Source organism: Chlorocebus sabaeus, chromosome 1 (genome assembly GCF_047675955.1).
Source record: "Chlorocebus sabaeus isolate Y175 chromosome 1, mChlSab1.0.hap1, whole genome shotgun sequence".
Classification (NCBI taxonomy): Eukaryota; Metazoa; Chordata; class Mammalia; order Primates; family Cercopithecidae; genus Chlorocebus; species Chlorocebus sabaeus.
Window position 1 is genome coordinate 21,272,295 of NC_132904.1, and position 20,067 is coordinate 21,292,361.

Sequence of the window (20,067 nt, forward strand, 5' to 3'; positions counted from 1 at the left end):
GAATAGGTAGGTTATTGTTTCCCAGTGCCTGCACATAGCAGATGGGCAATAAAGGTTTACTGAATTTAATCAAATGTGAAAATGTATAAAGCTGTTGCAGAACTGCCAGGTGGTGAGGCCCATGAGAAAAGTGACACAAACTGGATAGGTATATCAAGACAATTGTGTCAGATCCTTCTGAGAGAGAGATACGTTATAGACAATAATGCAAAGGGCACTTTTCACATCACCTTCTGTCATGGGAGTTAGTTGTTCATGATCTGAGCTAGGCTTTTAAGTAGATGTATGAGTGCCTTTCAGTCAAAATGTAGGCATAGCTGTCACACATATTTACTACATTTTCTACATGCATTGTCTATAAAGTTTCCCAGTATACAGAGAACACAGTGTTTCAATATGATATATTTTTGGCCCACATTCAGAAATGGCTCACGGAAGACATTTCCGGCTTTTTTTTTTTTTTTTTAACCTAGCAAACTTTAGATAACCAGAATTAACAGATTCCAGGACCAAGTAGGAATGAGTTCTGTCCTTTTTCTCTGACAATTGCCAGTTTTGGGTGGGCCAAATGTCGCATCTGTAGCTTACAACATGTATCATGGTTTTGTTTATTCTCCTTACCACCAATGAAGGCACTAACACACTTGTTTTTTTTTAAACAACCAAAGGCCTGGTATGGTAGCTCATCCCTGCAATAGCAGCACTTTGGGAGGCTGAGGTGGGAGGATCATTTGAGCCCAGGAATTCAAGACCAGCCCAGGCAACATAGGGAGATCTCATCTCTACAAAAAATGTTTTTAAAAATGAGCAAGGCATGGTGGTGTGCGCCTGTGGACCTAGCTACTCGGGAGGCTGAGGTGGGAGGATCACTTGAGCCTAGAAGACGGAGGCTACAGTGAGTTTTGATTATGCCACTACACTCCAGCCTGAGTTAACAGAGTGACAGCCTGTTCCAAAAAACTAAAAAATAATAAACAACCAAAGACTATTAGAACTAGCCTGCGACTTTTTCTAATATATACAAGCCAATCTGCAAGCAGTCAAACAGCATAACAAACAGATTGATCATGGGCAAGAACATATATCTAATGCTAATTTGCTAAGATAAAAGAATAGTTTCTACTGACAATTTATCTACATCAGATGAAAATTGACAAGCATAAAAAGAGGAGTCAAAGCATCTCTCACCAACTTTGGACAAGAACATTTAGACACAGATCAATATAAGAAGAATGTTTACTATCATTTAAACTGTTCTGGAATAATTACATGGTTTTAATAAATGGACTGTAAGCTCATCTACAGCACTAGCAGCTTTCACAGCATTGCTAGTAAAATGGCAATTAATGGCTTCTCAAAGAACCATGCTTCAATGACTCAGGAAAAATCCCTCTCTGTCTTTGCCTGAGAGGTTTAGCTTACTGTCTACAGATACCAGTGAAATAGGGCCAGGAAATCTACACAAGTCAAAGTTCAACATATGGCTATCTTTGTTGCATTTTCCATACCATCAGCAAATTCAGAAAGTCTTCTCAAAAGATCAAGTTTACAGACATTTGAGATGGGAATATCCCAGACTAAAATTAAGACACTTATTGGGCCATTCTCTTCCAGATAGAAAAAACAGTAAGGAAAGATTCCAGTCTCTTCATTTCATTTCACTGTGGGCAACAATTACAGGAAGACAGCAAATTACTTACTCAATCACTCGTGGCTCGGGAGCTCTACGTACTACCTGCAAGGAAATAGGCAGATCTTACTTCTGGAATGTTCTTAATCCTCACAGATACTGACTTACCATATCTTCCCATTTCTGGTCAAAATAAAGTTAAAAGCTATCTCTTTTCCATTCCAACTTCTCACTAACCCACCAGAGATCCTTGTCTCTGCTCTTCTTAAAACTACTTCACATTTGCTAGTAGACAGTAAAAGAAGATACAATTATTAATAGAATTAATAAATTTTCCTAGCAGCCAGCAGCTCTGGAAAAATCTTGACAATAATCTTTTTTAAAATAGAAAATATGCTATAAAATAAAGAGTTTCAATAATTATTTATAGAGTTGTTACTGTGGCAAGATACCCAACTTTTTAACTTTTCCACATTATTAAAAAATAAATCTTCACTGTTTCCTACATTTTTCCTCATGGGAAAAAAGGGCTAAAAATCAGGCATTTTGCTGTAATAACTGAAATTTTAATCTAATTCCAAAGACGTTGAAGTGCAACAGCACAGAAGACAGCACAGTTGTAGAACTGCTGGAGCTCAAATAACAAATGCAAGCAGGCTCTCATTATGGTGTAACCTCCTTGCCAAAAATACGGGAATATGTGACCATAAACTAGAAGCAGACTACGAAGAATCCCCAGACATAGAAAGGAACTGAAATACTCTGCATTTCATTATTATTATAGTTCTTCTGCTCTGCTATTAGTGAATTTATTCAGTCATTATTTATTTGAGTGTCCACTGTGTGAATATCACTTTTTAAAGCAAATTTTTGTCACTATTGAAGAAAAAACCAAGAATTTACCTGCTGAGGTTCTTTGAACACAAACTCTCTGTCAGAGAGATGATGCTCTTTGTTCTTCCAGGTCTGGCCAGGCTTCTGGTAGAGATGGCTCTTAGCAGTGGTAGCTGAAGCAAGAGAGGGGACAGCCTCAAACCAGGGGAAAGTCTGTTCTCAGCACCTTCTACTGAGCAAGGGCCAACAAAGCCCACTTGGAGATGATCTCTATGACATGTAGAAACTAACTGGTAAAGTCAACAGAAGACACTGAAAGGTTTGAGGGTGTGGACTAAATATGAGGAACACTAAAGACCCACCCTTAGCTCACCATCAACAAAACAGATATTTCAGCCACATTTAAATAATTCCTTGACATCAATTGAAATGGAAGTCCATTATAAACCAAAAGGATATAAATAAAAGGAATGAGAGTTGTCCATATCCACACACACACAAAATCCCTACAGATTCTTGCCTGGCTGAGCAACGGCCTGGCTCTTAGCAGGGGCAGCCCAGGCTCCCTGAACTCGAGCTCGCCGTCTTTTTTCCTCCATGTTGACCAAAAAGGCTTCTGCTCCAAGCTTTTGGAAGATTTTGTTTCTGCTTCAAACTACTCCATGGTATCTGTTTATTAAAACAAAACAGTGGTTTTAGTTACAGTTGTGAACAATTACTCCTAAGGCATAATTAATTTCAGGCAGAAGACTCTCAACGGCAATACAGCCTCTATGTAAAATCAGTTTCTGTCATCGCAGCATTTCAATCAAGAAGCCTAAGTCATTTGGGGCTGCTGGCTTTAGCATTTACCTTTTGTAATCTTATTATAGTACTTTTGTTTCTTTCACAAGAAAGTGCATTTTAAGAAATTCTAAAATCAGGACCTATCACAAACCACATTCCTCTTAATATTCCCCAAGAGTAGAATATAAGGAAATTGTACTATTCCCATTTTCACCTACATGGACATTGAGAAATAGGTTAAGACTGTTTCCAGGCATATATTGCATTATCACCAGCTGCATCAAACTTCCCTGGAAGTTTGTTCAAAACACCTACAGTCCACCTCCAGAAAATCTGATTCAGGATGGATACAGGTATTTGTCTTTAAAACAAGCAGTGTAAGATTTGACACTATGCAGGTATGTATGTGGACCGCAAAGTTTAGTGATGTACCCAAAATCACTCAGGAAATCAACGATAGGTAGATTAACATTCAACTTTTATTAAATTCCTGTCTCCAGCTAACTGATAAATCCACCTCATAATGGCTAATAATACTAATTTGACAGTTGTACCAGTAAGTTTAGCCTACAGCAAATACAGAAGCACGTACTGCTACCAAAACAACAAGGAAATTCAAGCCACATGTTCCAAATCTGTAATCTATTTCTTTATGCTTCTACCTAAGAAAGCTTCACACCTCAAGTTCTCAAAGGTAAAAGCTCATTTTATATTAATAGCTTGCTTAGCCTATAGATTTCCAGGCCCCATCTCCCACCTCTTTTGACTCAGTAAAGCTGAGCCAGGTCCAGGGATCTGTGTGTTTAACGAGTTCCCCCAGGTGATAAGCATGTAATTAATTTCATTTAATAGGTGGGGAGACGACAGAGGCTGCCATCTGCCCAGAAGAGTTAATGACAATCAAATACCAATTCTTCAATCCCAGGAGCTCCCGTTTACATGTTCTTTCAATTGAGGCCCTAAAAGCATAACAATTACCTACAGTCCCCGCAGAGGATACAACTTGCTCACCTTCTTGCTCTGTTCACTGGGGAGCCATATGCTATTTGCCAGGGAACAATTGTCGAAAATACAGATTCCAGAGCTCCATCCCAGACCTACTCAATTTGAAGAGTCCCAGAATTTGTTACCTAACGCCACCCTCAACCCAGGCATTCTTAATGCACACAGAGCTTGAGAACCAGTGCTGTAAAGGACAAGGACTCTGGCGCCAGCCAGAACTCGCTTTGAATCCAGATCTGTCACTTTCCAGCTGCAAGGCCCATAGCAAATGACTTCACCTTTCTGAACCCCAGTTTTTCCTCAGTAAACAGGGAGTCAATTTCTGCACGGTTGAGGTGCAGACTAAGCGAGCTCCGCAGGTGGAAGAGCTTGGTCCTGGCTAAGGGTACTTCCTTTTCCTAATTTAGATTCTTCCCTTCCAGGAGGCCTAGAATGAGGCGCCGGAGGTCGCCCGGGAAGAGACTTCAGGGGTGGTCCTCACACCCCCAGCCCCGCGCACCCAGCAGTAAGTCGGAAACGCGCACTTACGGGCAGAGCCGGGCGCGCCAGTCCAAACCCGCTAGGACTTGGGACACCCCTCGCAGCCCGGTACCCACTCCGCAGTCTGTGGTCGGAACCTTAAGAGTGAAGCACCGACTCTAGCAACTCCCAATTACAGACCGCGGCGTCAGGCACTTCCTCTCGACGTTACGCAGCGCCGCCGCTACTACCGGTGCACCGTCCTCAGTCCGAGTAGTCCCAAATCCCCCGCGCCTGAAGGGCCTAATCACCGAAGGTGCTGATGAGGGGATAGAGGTTGCAGCGGACAGGGATTGAGAGTGCGGTGGAGCGGTGTGAAGGGGTCGGGGTTTGGAAAAGATGGAAGTGAAGGCGTGTCTCCTACGTGAGTTCCTCGAAACTGGAGATGTTTAAGCATCGGCATCTTTGTGGCAGAAAGAGCGACCGGGTCCCTGCGGGGCTAGATAAAGGAAGAGGAGTTTAGGGGACCTGGTTATAATGTGCTAGGCAAAAGGATTTGCATTTTATCCTAAAAGCCACGGAGAGGCTGAGATGAGACTCCTTTGTGTTCCTATTGCAGCCTGTGCACGCCTCCGAACACAGAATTTACAGCAGGGCATAGGACCACGCCTTAATTCGCCTTGGCTCTCTCCAGTGCTAAGCAAATTTTGCTTGAGTGAACAGACCTACTTTTTGGTCCAGACACCACCATTTACTAGGTGTATAATCTAGGGCAAGTACTCTGCCTCTGTTAAATGGGTATCGCTCTAGTTGGGAGGATTAAGTGAGATAATGCATTTAAAGAATATAGCACAATGCCTGGAACACAACAAAAACTCAAAAAATGAGAAAGAGCTCACCCCATTTGAGCTCATGAGAAACAGCTTTAAAGTGGTCATGTTAAACCATGTACTTTACAGTATGAAAATAGCAAAAGTAGCACTGAATTGACTGTTTTATGCAAGTCATTATCTAAGATCTGCCAAAGTATAGTCACTGTGGAAATCTTTAAAATAAGCCTGGTATGAGTGTTTACCTGCAGGAAGCTCATTATAGGTACACCTCATTAATGTACCTATATTGTTGCTACTATCAAATCCATTTTCACAGCACTCATTATTATTTGTTATACTTTGTGACACTGAAGGAAAAAATGATTTATCCTAGAGCTGAAAGAAGAGAAAATGCTAAGGCTAGATTACAGTTCTTTTCCCCCATCAACTAATTTGTCAGTGTCTGCTTCTGGCTCAGGAACTTTGGCTGTATCTTCTAAAAGATGTCATTTCTTTCTTTTCAATGATTATAGTTTTGGAACAGGAACAAAGAAGTCTGGATTGAGGAGTTCCTAAAAGTAGTGATTAACACCTCTTCAGCCTCTAAGTAGTGTATTTCTCAAAAATCAATCCATGATTTACTTGCATCTGAAATCATCGCTTTTTTTGTTTTTCCAGAATCACCTGCGTTTTTAACAAATACCCAAGTGATTCTGGTGCACAAAATTTTTGAAAACTTCTAGGACTCACGTAGAAAGACAAATTGTTCTGGTTTGAATGGGCCTGAGGAGTTTCCCAGGACACAGGACTTTAAGTGCTAAAGCCAGGACAGTCCTGGGCAAACTGAGATGGTTGGTTACCCTAGACAATGCGAGTATATAGTATTACATGTTCTTAATGGTCTTGGCATTCTCATTAGGGTCTTGATTTTCTTATTTCTATTTGTAGTGTTTGGGTTTTTATCAGGAGTTGGTGGTAGAGACCATGGGAGAAGGAATAACGGCCAAGTGTGTTGCCAGTTTTCAACCTATTGAGTCTCTATTCCAAATCCACCCTTCACTACCCTGCTTGCAATATTGGAAGATTTCTCCCTTGCCTTTTGGTTCAATGGGCAGTAAGCTTCATCAGTGGAGGGTGCTGGAGAAACTTTAGAGGAGGAAGGAGCTCTTTTTTTCTGGTTCCAGTGTGCTCCTCTCAGCTGGCTCTTTTGTGCGCAGTGGCCCACAGTGTTTGACTACTCCATGTGGGCTGAATTACAAGGTTAGTTTCTCTTGTGAAAGTTAAGGCATCAATTGGGAAGGAATGGAATCCCAAAATTTGAAATAAGCACTCTGCTTAGACCCAGATAACCAACAGTCTTGAACACCCACATCATTCTGAGTCTTCCTTGGCAGTGGAAGTAGCTTGCCCTCCCAAGTCTGAGGAGACTAGTCATTCTTTGCTTGAAGACACTGCTATGCCCTCAGTTGGGGCAGATGACTTCAAAAGGGAAGCTCATTCTCTACAAGACCCACCAGAATTTACTTCCCATTCTTCTGCCCCATTGCCACTAGACCTTAACTAGGTTCAAACCTCATTAATGTTCCAGGTAGGCTGATACACACTATGATCTAGGATAAAACAGTTTGCACGCTGAAAGAATTATACTAATTACACATACTTTGCTAATGTGTGGAATGTGTGGAAGTGGATTCTAAGTGTTTTAAACTAAAGAGGGCAGTATATATATTACTGTATCAGGCCAAATTATATGGAGGCACTTACTAGAGTGCCTTTACAGACATTGTGTTGACTCATGCAACTGGAAGTGACTTTAACAGCTTATTTGGTGGATTTCTTGAAGATTTAACCCAACAGTAGTCTATAGTTAATACTATTTAGATGCCAAGGCATGATGTAGAGGAGGGAACCCAAAGACTGAGAGGGGTAGAAATGTTGAACTGAATTTATCAAATGTGACCTTGACCCACATGCAATAGACAAAAACACAAAAACTGTATCCTAAAACAAGATCCAGAAGATACTCCTGTTTCTAAGGCATTGAGAAATACTTTAGACAAGGGAGCGCTTGCATCCTTGGAAAGCTCCGTGGTTGCTCTCCTTTGCAGGCCAGGTATGATCATGGAAGATGCCAGCATTGAGTTGTGTTCCCTGGTTTTAGTGGAGATGATGAGGCCAAGTGGCAGTACTTAATTGTTAAAGGTAGGGACATCAATCCTATACAGAAGCCAGGACATACCAGTAATCAGAATATGTTAGTCTATAAAGATCTTTGGTAGTGGCTGTGGTGTCCCTAGGAATGAAACAGATGGGCAGCCTACTAGAGAATAGTTTGATCTATCTAACAGAAAAGAAGTCTATGTCTAGTAGCCAAAAACCTTACCTGAGTGCCACACTGGATAGACATAGTCTCTCACCTAGTTTCCAGACAAGTCATATCACAAACCCAAACCTCTTGATTGACAGGGAAGCCACATCTCTTGGAGGAAGGACCCTGCACCATTGACACAAGTATATACTGTAAATTTTCCTCCAAACGTTCATCCAAGTGAATGCAGCCATTTACTCAAATGGTTACACATTGGGGAAAAGTAAGTACCCAGGTATTTTAGGGTTTATTGAGCAATGGCTCTGAACTAATTCCTGGAAACCTAGAACACCTCTGTAGCCCACGAATGAAAGTGAGGGCTCATGATGTTCTGGTGATAGATGGAATCTTAGTTCAAGTTTGACTCACAATGGACCCAGTTGTCCACAGATCCATCCAGTGGTTACTTCCCCAGTTCCTGAATGTATACAGATGCTCCCTTGACTTATGATGAGGTTATATTCTGATAAACCCATTGTAAGTTGAAAATATCATAGGTCAAAATACATTTGCTACACCCAACCTATGGAACATCACAACTTAGCTTAGCTTGCCCTAAACATACTCAGAACACTTACATTAGCCTAAGCTGGGCAAAATAATCTGGCACAAAGCGTGTTTTATAATAAAGTGTTGATCGATCATGTAATTTATTGAATACTGTACTGAAGTACAGTTTGTACTAAATGTGTACCACTCTTCCACTATCGTCAAGTCAAAAAATCAATGGAACCATCATAAGTCAGGGACCGTCTATAGTTGGATTAGTTATATTTGGCAACTGGCAGAATCCCCAGATTGAACTCTCTGACCCACAGAGTGAGGGCCAGTTGGTAGAAAAGGCTACATGGAGACTCCTGGAACTTCCGCTCCTTACTAAGATAGTAAAGACTAGCAATACCGCATTCCTGGAGGAATTGCAAAGATTAATGCCACAATCAAAGACTTGAAAGAATCAGATGATAATTCTATCACATTCTCATTCTCATTTAATTTACTGTTGGCCTGTGCAGAAATCAAATGGATCTTGGAGAATGATTGTTGGCTGTTGTAAATTTAATCAGGTAGTTACTCCATGACTCCAATACAGCTGCTGTCCCACATGTGCTATCTTGACTGAGGCAATTAACATAACCTTTTGCCTTTGGTATGCAGCTCTTGACCTGGCTAATGCCTTTTTCTCCATATTAATTTACAAGAAACATTCTGCCTTGGTTGGGCGCGGTGGCTCAGGCCTGTAATCCCAGCACTTTGGGAGGCCAAGGCAGGCACATCGCCTGAGGTCAGGAGTTCAAGACCAGCCTGACCAACATGGTGAAGCTCCATCTCTATTAAAAATACAAAAAAATAAAAAATTAGCCAGGCATTGTGGTGCACACCTGTAGTCCCAGCTACTCGGGAGGCTGAGGCAGGAGAATTGCTTGAACCAGGGAGGTGGAGGTTGCAGTGAGCTGAGATTGTGCCACTGCACTCCAGCCTGGGTGACAGAGTGAGATCCTGTCTTAAAAAAAAAAAAAAAAAAGGAACATTCTGCCTTTACTTGGCAGGGCAAACAGTATACTCTCATAGTCTTGCCTCAGAGATACCTCAATTCTTCTGCTGTCATAGAATAGGGCCACCTCTTATCCTGACATCCTACAAAACATTACACTAGTCAACAATAGCGATGACATTGTGCTGATTGGATATGGTGAACAGAAGGTAGAAAGTGTTTTAGATGCTTTAGTAAGACATGTGTGAGCTAGGTGTGGTGGCTTATACCTGTAATGTTATACATGGGCCAATAGGCCCATGAACAGAGTAGTCATGGTGGCAGGGATGGAGGATAGGCATGGGCTCAACAATTTGAACTTCCTTTTCTCAGAGTTGGCCTGGCTAACACTACTGCTGCATACTTACCCTACAAATAGCCAAGACCAATACTGAGCTCTCCATATGTCACCATTCATCAGGCAACCATCCAGCCACTTGTAACAGTTTGATTACATTGGACCTTTTCCATCACAGGGTAGAGATTCATCTTCACTGGAATATACTCATATTCTGGATATGGGTTTATTTATCTTCCTTGTATATACTGCTTTGGCCAGCACACCACCTGTGGACCCACCAAATGTCTTATTCCCCTTCATGGTATTCCCTGATCAAGGAACTCCTTTCACAGTAAAGGAAGTACATCAATGGGCTTAACTTCTCACCCATTGGAAACAGTTTGGCTAATTGAAAGATGGAATGGCTTACTGAAGACTTAGTTATGGCCCCAGGAGACAACCCCTGAAAGGTTAGAGTTCTGTATTATTGGATGCAGTTTATGCTTTGAATCAGAGATCAGACTATGGTGCTCTTTCTCCCTTAACCAGAATACATGATGCTGGGAATGAGGGGAAAATGAGAGTGACCCCTTTCAGTCATATAATTATTAACCCACTTGCTTCCTGTCCCAGCAACACTGAGCAGTGCTGGTTTGAAGGTCTGCTTCCTCAGGGTGGGAGTGCTTATACAAGGACTATGTCTGGAACCAAAAGTATTTTCGCAGGTGCCTCCTGGTACTTTGTGTCCAGTAAAAAAAAAAATAAAGAAAACTACAAAAGCAGCAACAACAAAACAACAGAATGATGAATAACTTGGATTAAGAATGAAGATTTGTGTTGTACCATCAGGTAAAGAAATCAGTCAACTGAGGTTCTGGCTAAGGGCAAGGGAAATATGGAAGAAGTAGTGGAAGAAGCCACCTGTGATGTTATAACCAATAACAGAAATAAAGACTGTTTGAGCTTTGTATGTTTTCTCTTTGCTAGTTATATGTATGTGCCTTTGTATATGCAAATCATGTTCTTCTCTCTCCATTTTATATGCATGTAGTTGGAGATTACATTTACAATTTAGTTTCTAGGTAGCAGAACATTCAGTAGGATTATGGTTGAATTTGAAGATCATTTAATGCGGTCAATAGTAGATATGGTGACTGTTGGAAGTTCATTTGGGGGGAAACTGAGAACGCATTCACTTCTATGAAGGATAGCTGTATCTTGTTAGGTGGAAACAGAGATGCTGTGTTGATCCTACAGAACTTGAAATGTGTGTAGAAGGGTGGTGCATATGGAAACTGAGTAGCTGAAGGAGTGGACTCTGTGAATCATCAATCCTTATTCACTCTCAGCTCCAAACCCACCCTTTATTGCCTGCTTGTTATACTAGAACATTTCTCCCTTGCTAGCTGATTCAATAGTAAGCTTCATTAGTCAATAGTCCTGAAGAGACCCTGAAGGAGGAAGGGGCTCTTGAAAAACTTTTTTAAATTAGCCCTTATAAAAGAGGAAAAGGCTCCTTTTTCCTTTTCTCTTTCCCTTGCCCTTTCTTTCTTTTCTTTCTTTCTCTCACAGAGTCTCGCTTTGTCTTCCAAAGTATTAGAATTACAGGCATGAGCTCTGTTGCCCAGGCTGCAGTGCAGTGGCGCGATCTCTGCTCACTGCAACCTCCGCCTCCCGGGTTTAAGTGATTCTACCTCAGCCTCCCGCGTAGCTGGGACTACAGGCGTGCACCACCACACCTGGCTAATTTTCGTATTTTAATAGAGATGGGGTTTCACCATATGGCCAGTCTGGTCTCAAACTCCTAACCAGAAGAGGCTCTTTTTCATAGTTCCTGTGAGTTCCTCTGTACTAAATTGAATAATATCCACCCCCAGATTTATGTCCACTCAAAACCTGTGAACATGACCTTATTCAGAAGTAGGGTCTTTCCAGATGCAATCAAATTAAGATGAGGGCAGAGTGGATTAGGGTAGGTCTGAATCCAGTGACTGCTGTTCTCATAAAGAGAGGGAGATTTGGAGACAGAGGAACAGAGAAAGACAGGAGAGGACACCATGTGAAGGTGGAAGCAGAGCTTGGAGGGATGTTGCCACAAGCCAAGGAATGTCTGGAGCCACCAGAAGCTGGAAAAGGTGGGGAAGGATCATCCCCCAGAGCCTGTAGAATCCACATCCCTGCTAATACCTTGATTTGGGACTTCCGGCCTCCAGAACTGTGACAGGATGAATTTTTGTTGTTTTAAGCCACCCCATTTGTGATAATTTGTTGTGGCAGCCCTAAGACATGAACACATCTTTGCAGCCAGCTCTGCCATGCACCATGGCCAGCAGAGCTCGGTACCTCCTCTGGGCATCTTCCCAGCACCACAGTGAGTTCTCTTGGTGCAGCACGCCAGCAAATTTCGCCATCCAGCAAAACACCACCATGTCTCCTCCAGTGAGGTTTGGATCCTTAACCCTGGCAGATGGGAGCTGTTTCAGAGTTGTTTCTTCCTCGCTGTTCTGCCTCAAACTAGAGGTAGAGGCTGTTCCCTGCATCTGTTACACCGTCTGAAAGGCAAATAAAATCTCGGAACCCTAATTCACTCTGCCAAAAGGAAAAATAAAGCTCAAAGCTGAGTCATGCAAGAAGCTGCCTTTCCTTTTGTTCCCCAACAGAGAGCTACAGATTTAGGTTAAATATCTCCATGGGTAGCCCTTCTATGTTCACCCTATCTAATGTAAAATGCCAATTTACCGGGTGCAAGATGAACACATAATTGACTATTCCCCTACCTGCTCCTTTTCTCTAGTGTCGTGGATCATCAGACCCTCTCTCTTTCCCCTCCAGCCCACTTTTCCCCTTTAACTATTAAAGCCCTCAAAAATCATCTTTGGAGAAAGGCACAGACCATAGACTTCTGTGATTCCATGTTCTTTTCTTCCAGATGTGTTCGTAACTTTGGCAAAAATAAACCTCTAAATTGATGGAGACCTATCTCGGATACTTTTTGGTTTACACTTGTGTTCTTAGAGTTCTCTTTTTCCCTTTGTCAGTAACCCCCTATTACAGTTAATAATTCTTTCTTTCTTTTCTTTTCGACAGAGTCTCGCTCTTTTACCCAGGCTGGCAGGCTGCAGTACGGTGGTGCAATCTCAGTTCACTCCAACCTCCACCTCTTGGATTCAAGCAATTCTCCTGCCTCAGCCTCCTAAGTAGCTGGGAGATGTGCACCACCATGCCCAGCTAAATTTTTTATTTTTAGTAGAGACAGGATTTTGCCATGTTGGCCAGACTGGTCTTGAATTCCTGACCTCAAGTGATCCACCCACCTCGGCCTCAACCTCCCACGGTGCTAGGATTGTAGGCGTGAGCCACCACGCCCAGCCTATTTCTTTCCTGTCCAAATGATTATGTAGCTTCTGTCTCCTGATTGAGTCCTGATGGTTTCAGTGGGAATGCGGCATCAGGAGTTGAACACAAAGGCTAACTCTCTGGGCCCCAGGTTGGCCTCTGTACATCACTGATTTGCCTCTGAGTTGGGTCCTTGCTATCCTAGCCCATCATTCTTGTGTTGCTTGCTCTCTAGTTTGTCCTCACCCAAGACTGCCCTCCTAAAGTAGATGTTGCTGGTTGCCTTGCTACTTTGAAGCCAGCATTTCTTAGCATGTGGTTGGAAGGGTAACTGCATGAGAATCACTAGGGGATGCTGCAAAAATGCACATTCTGGGTTAAAAATGCACATTAGGATTCTGAGTTAGTAGGTCTGGGGCAGGGCCCAGCAATGTGCTTTTTTTTTTTTTTTTTTTTTTTTTGAGATGGAGTCTGGCTTTGTCACCCAGGCTGGAGTGCAGTGGCACGATCTTGGCTCACTGCAACTGCCACCTCCCAGGTTCAAGCATTTCTCCTGCCTCAGCCTCCTGGCCGCCACACCTGGCTAATTTTTTGTATTTTAGTAGAAACGGGGTTTCATTGTGTCTCGAACTGCTGACCTCAGGTGATCTGCCCGCCTCAGCCTCCCAAAGTGTTAGGATTATAGGCGTGAGCCACCCACGTCTGGTAGTAATGTGTATTTTTAACAATGCTTTGTTCCATTTTGCAGGTACCTGCACCATTCTCTGTACCCTTTCCCTATGTTTTCCAGAGGTGATCACTTCCCACTCAACAGTTATCTCATACCCTGGATGGCAAAGCTGATAGATGCTTTAAGTGCTGGTAACTCTTAACAGTGATTCTGAGTGAGCTACACCCTCTAGCCTATTTTCAGTTGCTGATTTTCACACCAGGCTCTTGCCAAACGTTCCCTGTTTCAATCATGTGCAGCTTGTGGAGCACCTGCTGCTGTATTCCTGAGAAAATCTAACCCAAGGAAAATAATGGCACATCATGCTAATAGCTCTCAGTGAAGGTGCTGCATAGAGAAATTCCCATCCCATGTCTCACTGCCAAAGGTTTAGCAGCTCCCAGCTTGAGCAAGGAGGGTGGGAAGGGAACCTGCCAACCTGAGGCATGTTTGCTATGAGGCTTTCAGCGCTCTGCCAACTTTCAACAACGTTGAAGGGTAGAGGACACTTTCCCAGACTCCAGACAGGAATACCTTCTGTTCAATGCCCAGCATGATTGTAGATGCTGCAGGAGGTAAAATCTCCTTCCAGTGAACCACAGGGTAAACTGTTGTGAGATACAATTAAAAAACAGTATAATTGGATGTGAAATTATGGAGGGCAGACAAAAACCTGGGGAACAAGAGATCACTAGAGGTTATAGTCATTAGTAAAGTCATTATGGAGTATAGGGAATTATGTCAAGGTTTTAAATTATGTAGCATTCAGACAGCTTGAAGATATTCTGATAGTTACGTAACCCCTAAAAAGAGTAGGCAACATTTACACATTCTTATTTCTAAAAAATAGTAAATAATAACATTAGTTAACATTTCATGAATGCTTCTTACATGCCAAGTGCTGTTCCAGTCACTTATGTGCCTACACTGATCTATTTCTAAGAACCAAGTTACACAGGCATTATTATTATTAGACCCATTTTACAAAGAAGATTGAACCACAATGCCATATGATTCCACTGTGCCACTTCTCTGTAAATACAAGCCAGAATGAAAGCCAAATTAGGAAAGATAGGACTATTCCTAAAATGACATATGAACCATTTCTTGGGACCTCATTGCTGGTGTCTTTCAGTGACTTCAAAAAAGAAGAGTTGGTAGCAGTGTAATCCAGCAGCCCCTGAGTTATCAAGCATTCTTGATGGTTTTATCTGGAGAGCTTAGCAGATTGCACTGTAGAGCTGCTGAGTCCTCAGAACCATGGGAATGGCATCATTTTGAGTCTCTGAACTATGATGTCAGATAAGACTTGGTTCAGATCTCAGCTTCACTACTCCATTGGTGGATAACTTCAAACAAGTTACTCAGTTTTCCTCGTCTGTTGGACTGTGTGAAGATTCACCCGTACATTCATTCATTCATTTAATCTGCACATACTGAGTACTGACTGCAGCTAGCAGTGTGCCAGATGCTAGGGACAAAGTAGTGTTCAGACAGACTTGGCTCCTGCCCTCATGGAGGTAATAGTCTAGCAGGGGAGGGGAGGTAGACATTTTTAAAATAAGCAAATATTACAGTTGCCATATTTGCTATGAGGCTGTACCATGGGGGACCTAACCTAGCGGAGTCATATCCCCACTGTGTCCTGAGTCCTAGGCTGGCTGGGAGTTTTGCCGATCTGGGTCAGGCTCAGCGGGGAGGTCAGCAGCTGAGGGCTGGCTGGTCTAGACTAGCCTTGACTCGATGGGGTCCCTCAGCTTTGAACAAGCTCACCAGGCATGTTCTAATAGCGGTGGCAGAGAGAGAGAAGTGGGTAGAGGAGGGGGTCATGCATACAAACACACAAGAACTTTTGAAACCCAGGCATGGAAGTGGTATGAAATCACCTCCACTTCATTTATTGGCCAAAGCGAGCCAGCTCATGTTCAAGGAGTGGGGAAACTGACTTCATCTCTTGATTGCAGTTGTTGTAACATCACATCACAGAGGGCACAAATACTGGGAAGAGCAGAGTACAGTAGAAAGAGCCATTTTTGAAATCAGTCTACCACAGTCAGTGAGAAACTGAAAGGGGGTTCTGTGGGAGTAGAGAGTGAGGAAATGAGTCATGAGATGGGGTAAAAAGAAGCCACACCATGCAGGCGTTAAGAGGCACTAAACAGTGAAAGTTAATTTAATTGCTGCTTGGCCTTTTGGCTGAGACCAAGTGTAGTAAATGTTAATTTACTACAGGAGCCGTGTGATGAACATTGAACACTGACTCTCCCCACTCCCCCTTATTTTCCGTCTCATAGAATGATGTCACTTGGACATTGTTGTCAAGTTCATTTGTTTTAGGTGTGTACCTTAGGCAGGGATTGTTCTTTCCAGTGCTTAGGATGCTTGTCAGCAAATATTCAATAAAAGCTTCTTACTGAATAAATAACAAAGTACCTGAAATTATTAAGTTAATGATTAGTAGACCATTGCTTCCTGTGTCTTGGGAGTAAATTATCCACTTTCTGGAAGCAAAGTCATTATGTTGAGAAGCATGAAAACTAAATCAATGTGCCTAGGTTGTCTTGCACTGAAAGAACCAAAGAAAGCATGGCTGTGAAATACAATATTCATCTGAGTTTCCGTTTACAGCTTTTCCATAGGTTGTGTGGTGCTCGGCATTAATGACCATTGATTTGTCCAATTTTTTTTTTTCTTTGAGACGGGGTTTTGCTCTTGTTGCCCAGGCTGGAGTGCAATGGTGCAATCTCAGCTCACCGCACCCTCCATCTCCCGGGGTTCAAGCAATTCTCCTGCCTCAGCCTCCTGAGTAGCTGGGATTACAGGCATGCGCCACCATGCCTGGCTAATTTTTTTGTATTTTTAGTAGAGACGGGATTTCACCTTGTTGGCCAGGATAGTCTCGAACTCCTGACCTCATGATCTGCCCACCTTGACCTCCCAAAGTGCTGGGATTACAGGCGTGAGTCACCACGCCCAGCCTGGTTTGTCCGATTGTTAAATGCAGCCAATATCTGCACTAAGCAGGGATGCATGAATAAGAAACACAATAAGCTCAAATTATTCCCATACACTCTGGATAAATTGAGCATTTAAGAAAGTGGCCTTACAGGAGAATGGCGTGAACCCGGGAGTCGGAGCTTGCTGTGAGCTGAGATCCGGCCACTGAACTCCAGCCTGGGCGACAGAGCGAGACTCCGTCTCAAAAAAAAAAAAAAGAAAGTGGCCTTATAGCTTTCAGAAGATTTCTAGTACCATTAGCTGGGCAGAAACCACATTTATAAGGTGTGAGTCTGAAAAAATTCTTCCAGGTCTTGCACCATTGTCTTCCCAGGGACAGAACCATGGCTTTGCAATGATGAACTAGTTGGTAATACATTAGATTAGGTAGGAGAATCTGAGCTGATGTATTGAAGCACACAGAGCTTCTACTTCTAGAAATGAGATAAGTTGGAGATCTTGAAGGCTGTCTTCTACAAAACACCTCCAGATGAAAGATAAAATACCCCTTTAAATGAATTAGCCTGTGCAAAAGACATTTCTTCTGATATCAGGACAATGTAGGAACATGAGCCCAGAGAGATGAATAAGCTGGGACATGTACTGCTCCTGGGTGGCCTAATTGCTTGGATATTCCTGGGTATAGATGGAAGTAGATGGATTGGGACAGAACAGGAGACAAAACCCATGAAGGGGAATCATAGCAGAGACCTTCTGCATAAAGCCAGGACCCAGGAAGGGGCTACACGTGCAAAGGATGAACCAAGGAAAAATTAAACAAACAAACAAACAAACAAAACAAAGGAAAAGAAAAAGAGAGAAAAAGCCCAAAGAGGAAAACAGCAAAACAAAACAAAACAAAAAAACCCTTTCTCTCTTGAGTTTAATTCAGGGTGAGGGGGAAAAGTCTCCCCCAGGAATTCATGGGGACCCACGTCTTTACATAGGTGTGGGGACTGAACTAACTCCATTTGCCCAATGCTCTTCCCTATCCACCAAAATATAAATAGATAAATAAATATCCAACACACAACAAAAACCCAGCAACTGTGTAAGCTGAGAATTTTAATTTAAAGATCAAAATTGGTAGTGTTGCCATGTCTGATGCAAACAAACACGAATTCTCCCATGAAGAATTTACATTTAGGGCCTTGAATAATTTGCATATAGTTCTAATGAGCATAAAGTCACACACATACATACACATCATGAAAAATACAGGGGAATAAAGCACCATTAGCAAGAGTCAGCAGAAACAATAGAAATATTTGTAAAGATTATTGGATTACTGGAACTATCAGATACAGAATATAAAGCTGCTTGATGTGTTTACATAAATAAAGGAAAACATTTAAAACATAATTATAGTTCATAACTAGCAAATAATGCATTTTTGAAAAACATCAAAATATAATAATTAAAATTGAAAACTTAATGGAGCTTTTGCTTTTTGGACATAGCAACAGCAAGCCATTACTCCACCATAACTTATAAGTACATTATATCTATTTTTTTCTTTGAAGACACTGGAGACCTACGTAAACAATGACTTAGCTTACCTAAAATTCTTAAGAAGGAAAAACATTTCCTGAGTGAGCTGGCTATATTGTTCTCTGAGGACATTTTTCAAACGTGATAGCTGAGGACTGGGCCTGCTAATAGTACTGGAATCTTTACTAGAGGAAAGAGAATCCAACAGACATTTTGACAGCCATTGGGATGGCATGATGGATTGGAATCTAGAAAATCCCACAAATGCATGGCCAGTTTGCCCTATGGGGCATTTGCTGAGTGCTAGGGCAGCATGGAAGGGTGGAGGGTGGGGCTGGGAAGACAAGAAAGACAAGGTAAAACCTTTCATAGTCTTTTTTTTTTTTTTTTTTTTTTTGAGACAGGGTCTCACTCTGTCACCCAGGCTGGAGTACTGTGGTGCAATCACAACTCACTGCAGTCTTGATCCCCCAGGATTAAGTGATCCTCCAGGCTCAGCCTCCTGAGTAGCTGGGATCACAGGCATGCACCACTACGCCCGGTTAATTTTTGCATTTTTACAAGAGACAGGGTTTCACCATATTGCCCAGGCTGACCTCGAATTTCTGGGCTCAAGCGGTCGGCCCACCTCAGCCTCCCAAAGTGCTGGGGTTATGGGTGTGAGCCACAGAGTCTGGCCCCTTTCATAGTCTTGATATGCTTGGAAACAAAATTCTGAGAAAGACAAGTCCACAATAAACACATGGCAGGCCTCATTGTGTAGACATTTGAAACTATAGAGCACTGAATCTAATCAAGGTGGCTTCCTAGCCCTAGCTCAGTTCAATTCCTAATGAAGTGACGAGTTCTCACCCTACTCAGCAGGGAAAGGGCAAACCCTCTATGGAGGAAAATACGATCAACTTCAGTCTTTATGGTCTTTAAAAATAGAATGTCTGCCATACACTTAAAAAAAAAAGCAAGGAAGCAGAAAAATGTAACTGATCAAGAGAAAAAAAACACACAGAAGCAGACCCACAGATTATCCAAATGTAAAAGTAATCAGACAAGGACTTTAAAACAACTATCGTGGAAAATTTATGAAAATAGAGGAAAAGAACAAAATGTGTGAAAAGGGAGAATTTTAATAGAGAATTTGAATTTACTCATTCATTTTTGAGATGGAGTCTCACTCTGTCACCCAGGCTGGAGTGCAGTGGTGCCATCTCAGCTCACTGCAACTTCCCCCCCTGGGTTCGAGTGATCCTTCTGCCTTAGCCTCCTGAGTAGCTGGGGCTACAGGTGTGCACCACCACACCCAGCTAATTTTTGTATTTTTAGTAGAGACGGTGTTTTGCCATGTTGCCCAGGCTGGTCTTGAACTCCTGACCTCAGATGATCCACCTGCCTTGGCCTCCAAGAATTGGAATTTATATAAAAGAATTAAATGAACATTCCAGACATGAAAAATAAAATACCTGAAATTAAGAGCTCATTAGATGGATTTAACAGCAGAGTATACCCTAAATTTAGTAGGATTCGTGAATTTGAAAGATACATAGTAGAAAATAAGGAAAACTAAGGTAAGCTAAACTGTTCTTACCATATGATCCAATAATCATACTCCTTAGTCTTTATGCAAATGAGTTTAAAAAAACTTTTGTCCACAAAAATACTCACAAATATTTACAGCAGCTTTGTTTATAATTGCCAACACTGGAAGCAACTAAGATGTCCTTCCAAAACTGGAAGCAACCAAGATGTGAATGAACAAAGTGTGATACATCTGTACAATGCAGTATTATTCAGTGATAAAAGGAAATGAGCTATCAAACCTTAAAAAGCCATGAATC

General features: G+C 42.1%; 1 protein-coding gene across 4 annotated transcripts in view; it reads right to left on the reverse strand.

The window, feature by feature from the left end:
• The window catches only part of ALKBH3 (alkB homolog 3, alpha-ketoglutarate dependent dioxygenase), a 40,566-nt gene extending 35,688 nt beyond the window's left edge, over positions 1–4,878 (reverse strand). For 2 of the 4 annotated variants that reach the window (XM_008001084.3, XM_037999499.2), the window contains exons 1-4: positions 4,781–4,875; positions 2,985–3,133; positions 2,534–2,637; positions 1,701–1,735 (exon numbers count right to left, since the gene is read on the reverse strand). In XM_008001084.3, coding sequence (XP_007999275.2) covers positions 1,701–1,735; positions 2,534–2,637; positions 2,985–3,063 — 218 coding nt within the window. In that variant the 5' untranslated portion in view covers positions 3,064–3,133; positions 4,781–4,875. Of the gene's footprint in view, positions 1–1,700; positions 1,736–2,533; positions 2,638–2,984; positions 3,134–4,261; positions 4,372–4,780 lie in introns of those variants that run through there. The other 2 variants (XM_008001065.3, XM_008001075.3) reach the window with 2 other exon arrangements.
• Between the last annotated feature and the right edge of the window lie 15,189 nt (positions 4,879–20,067).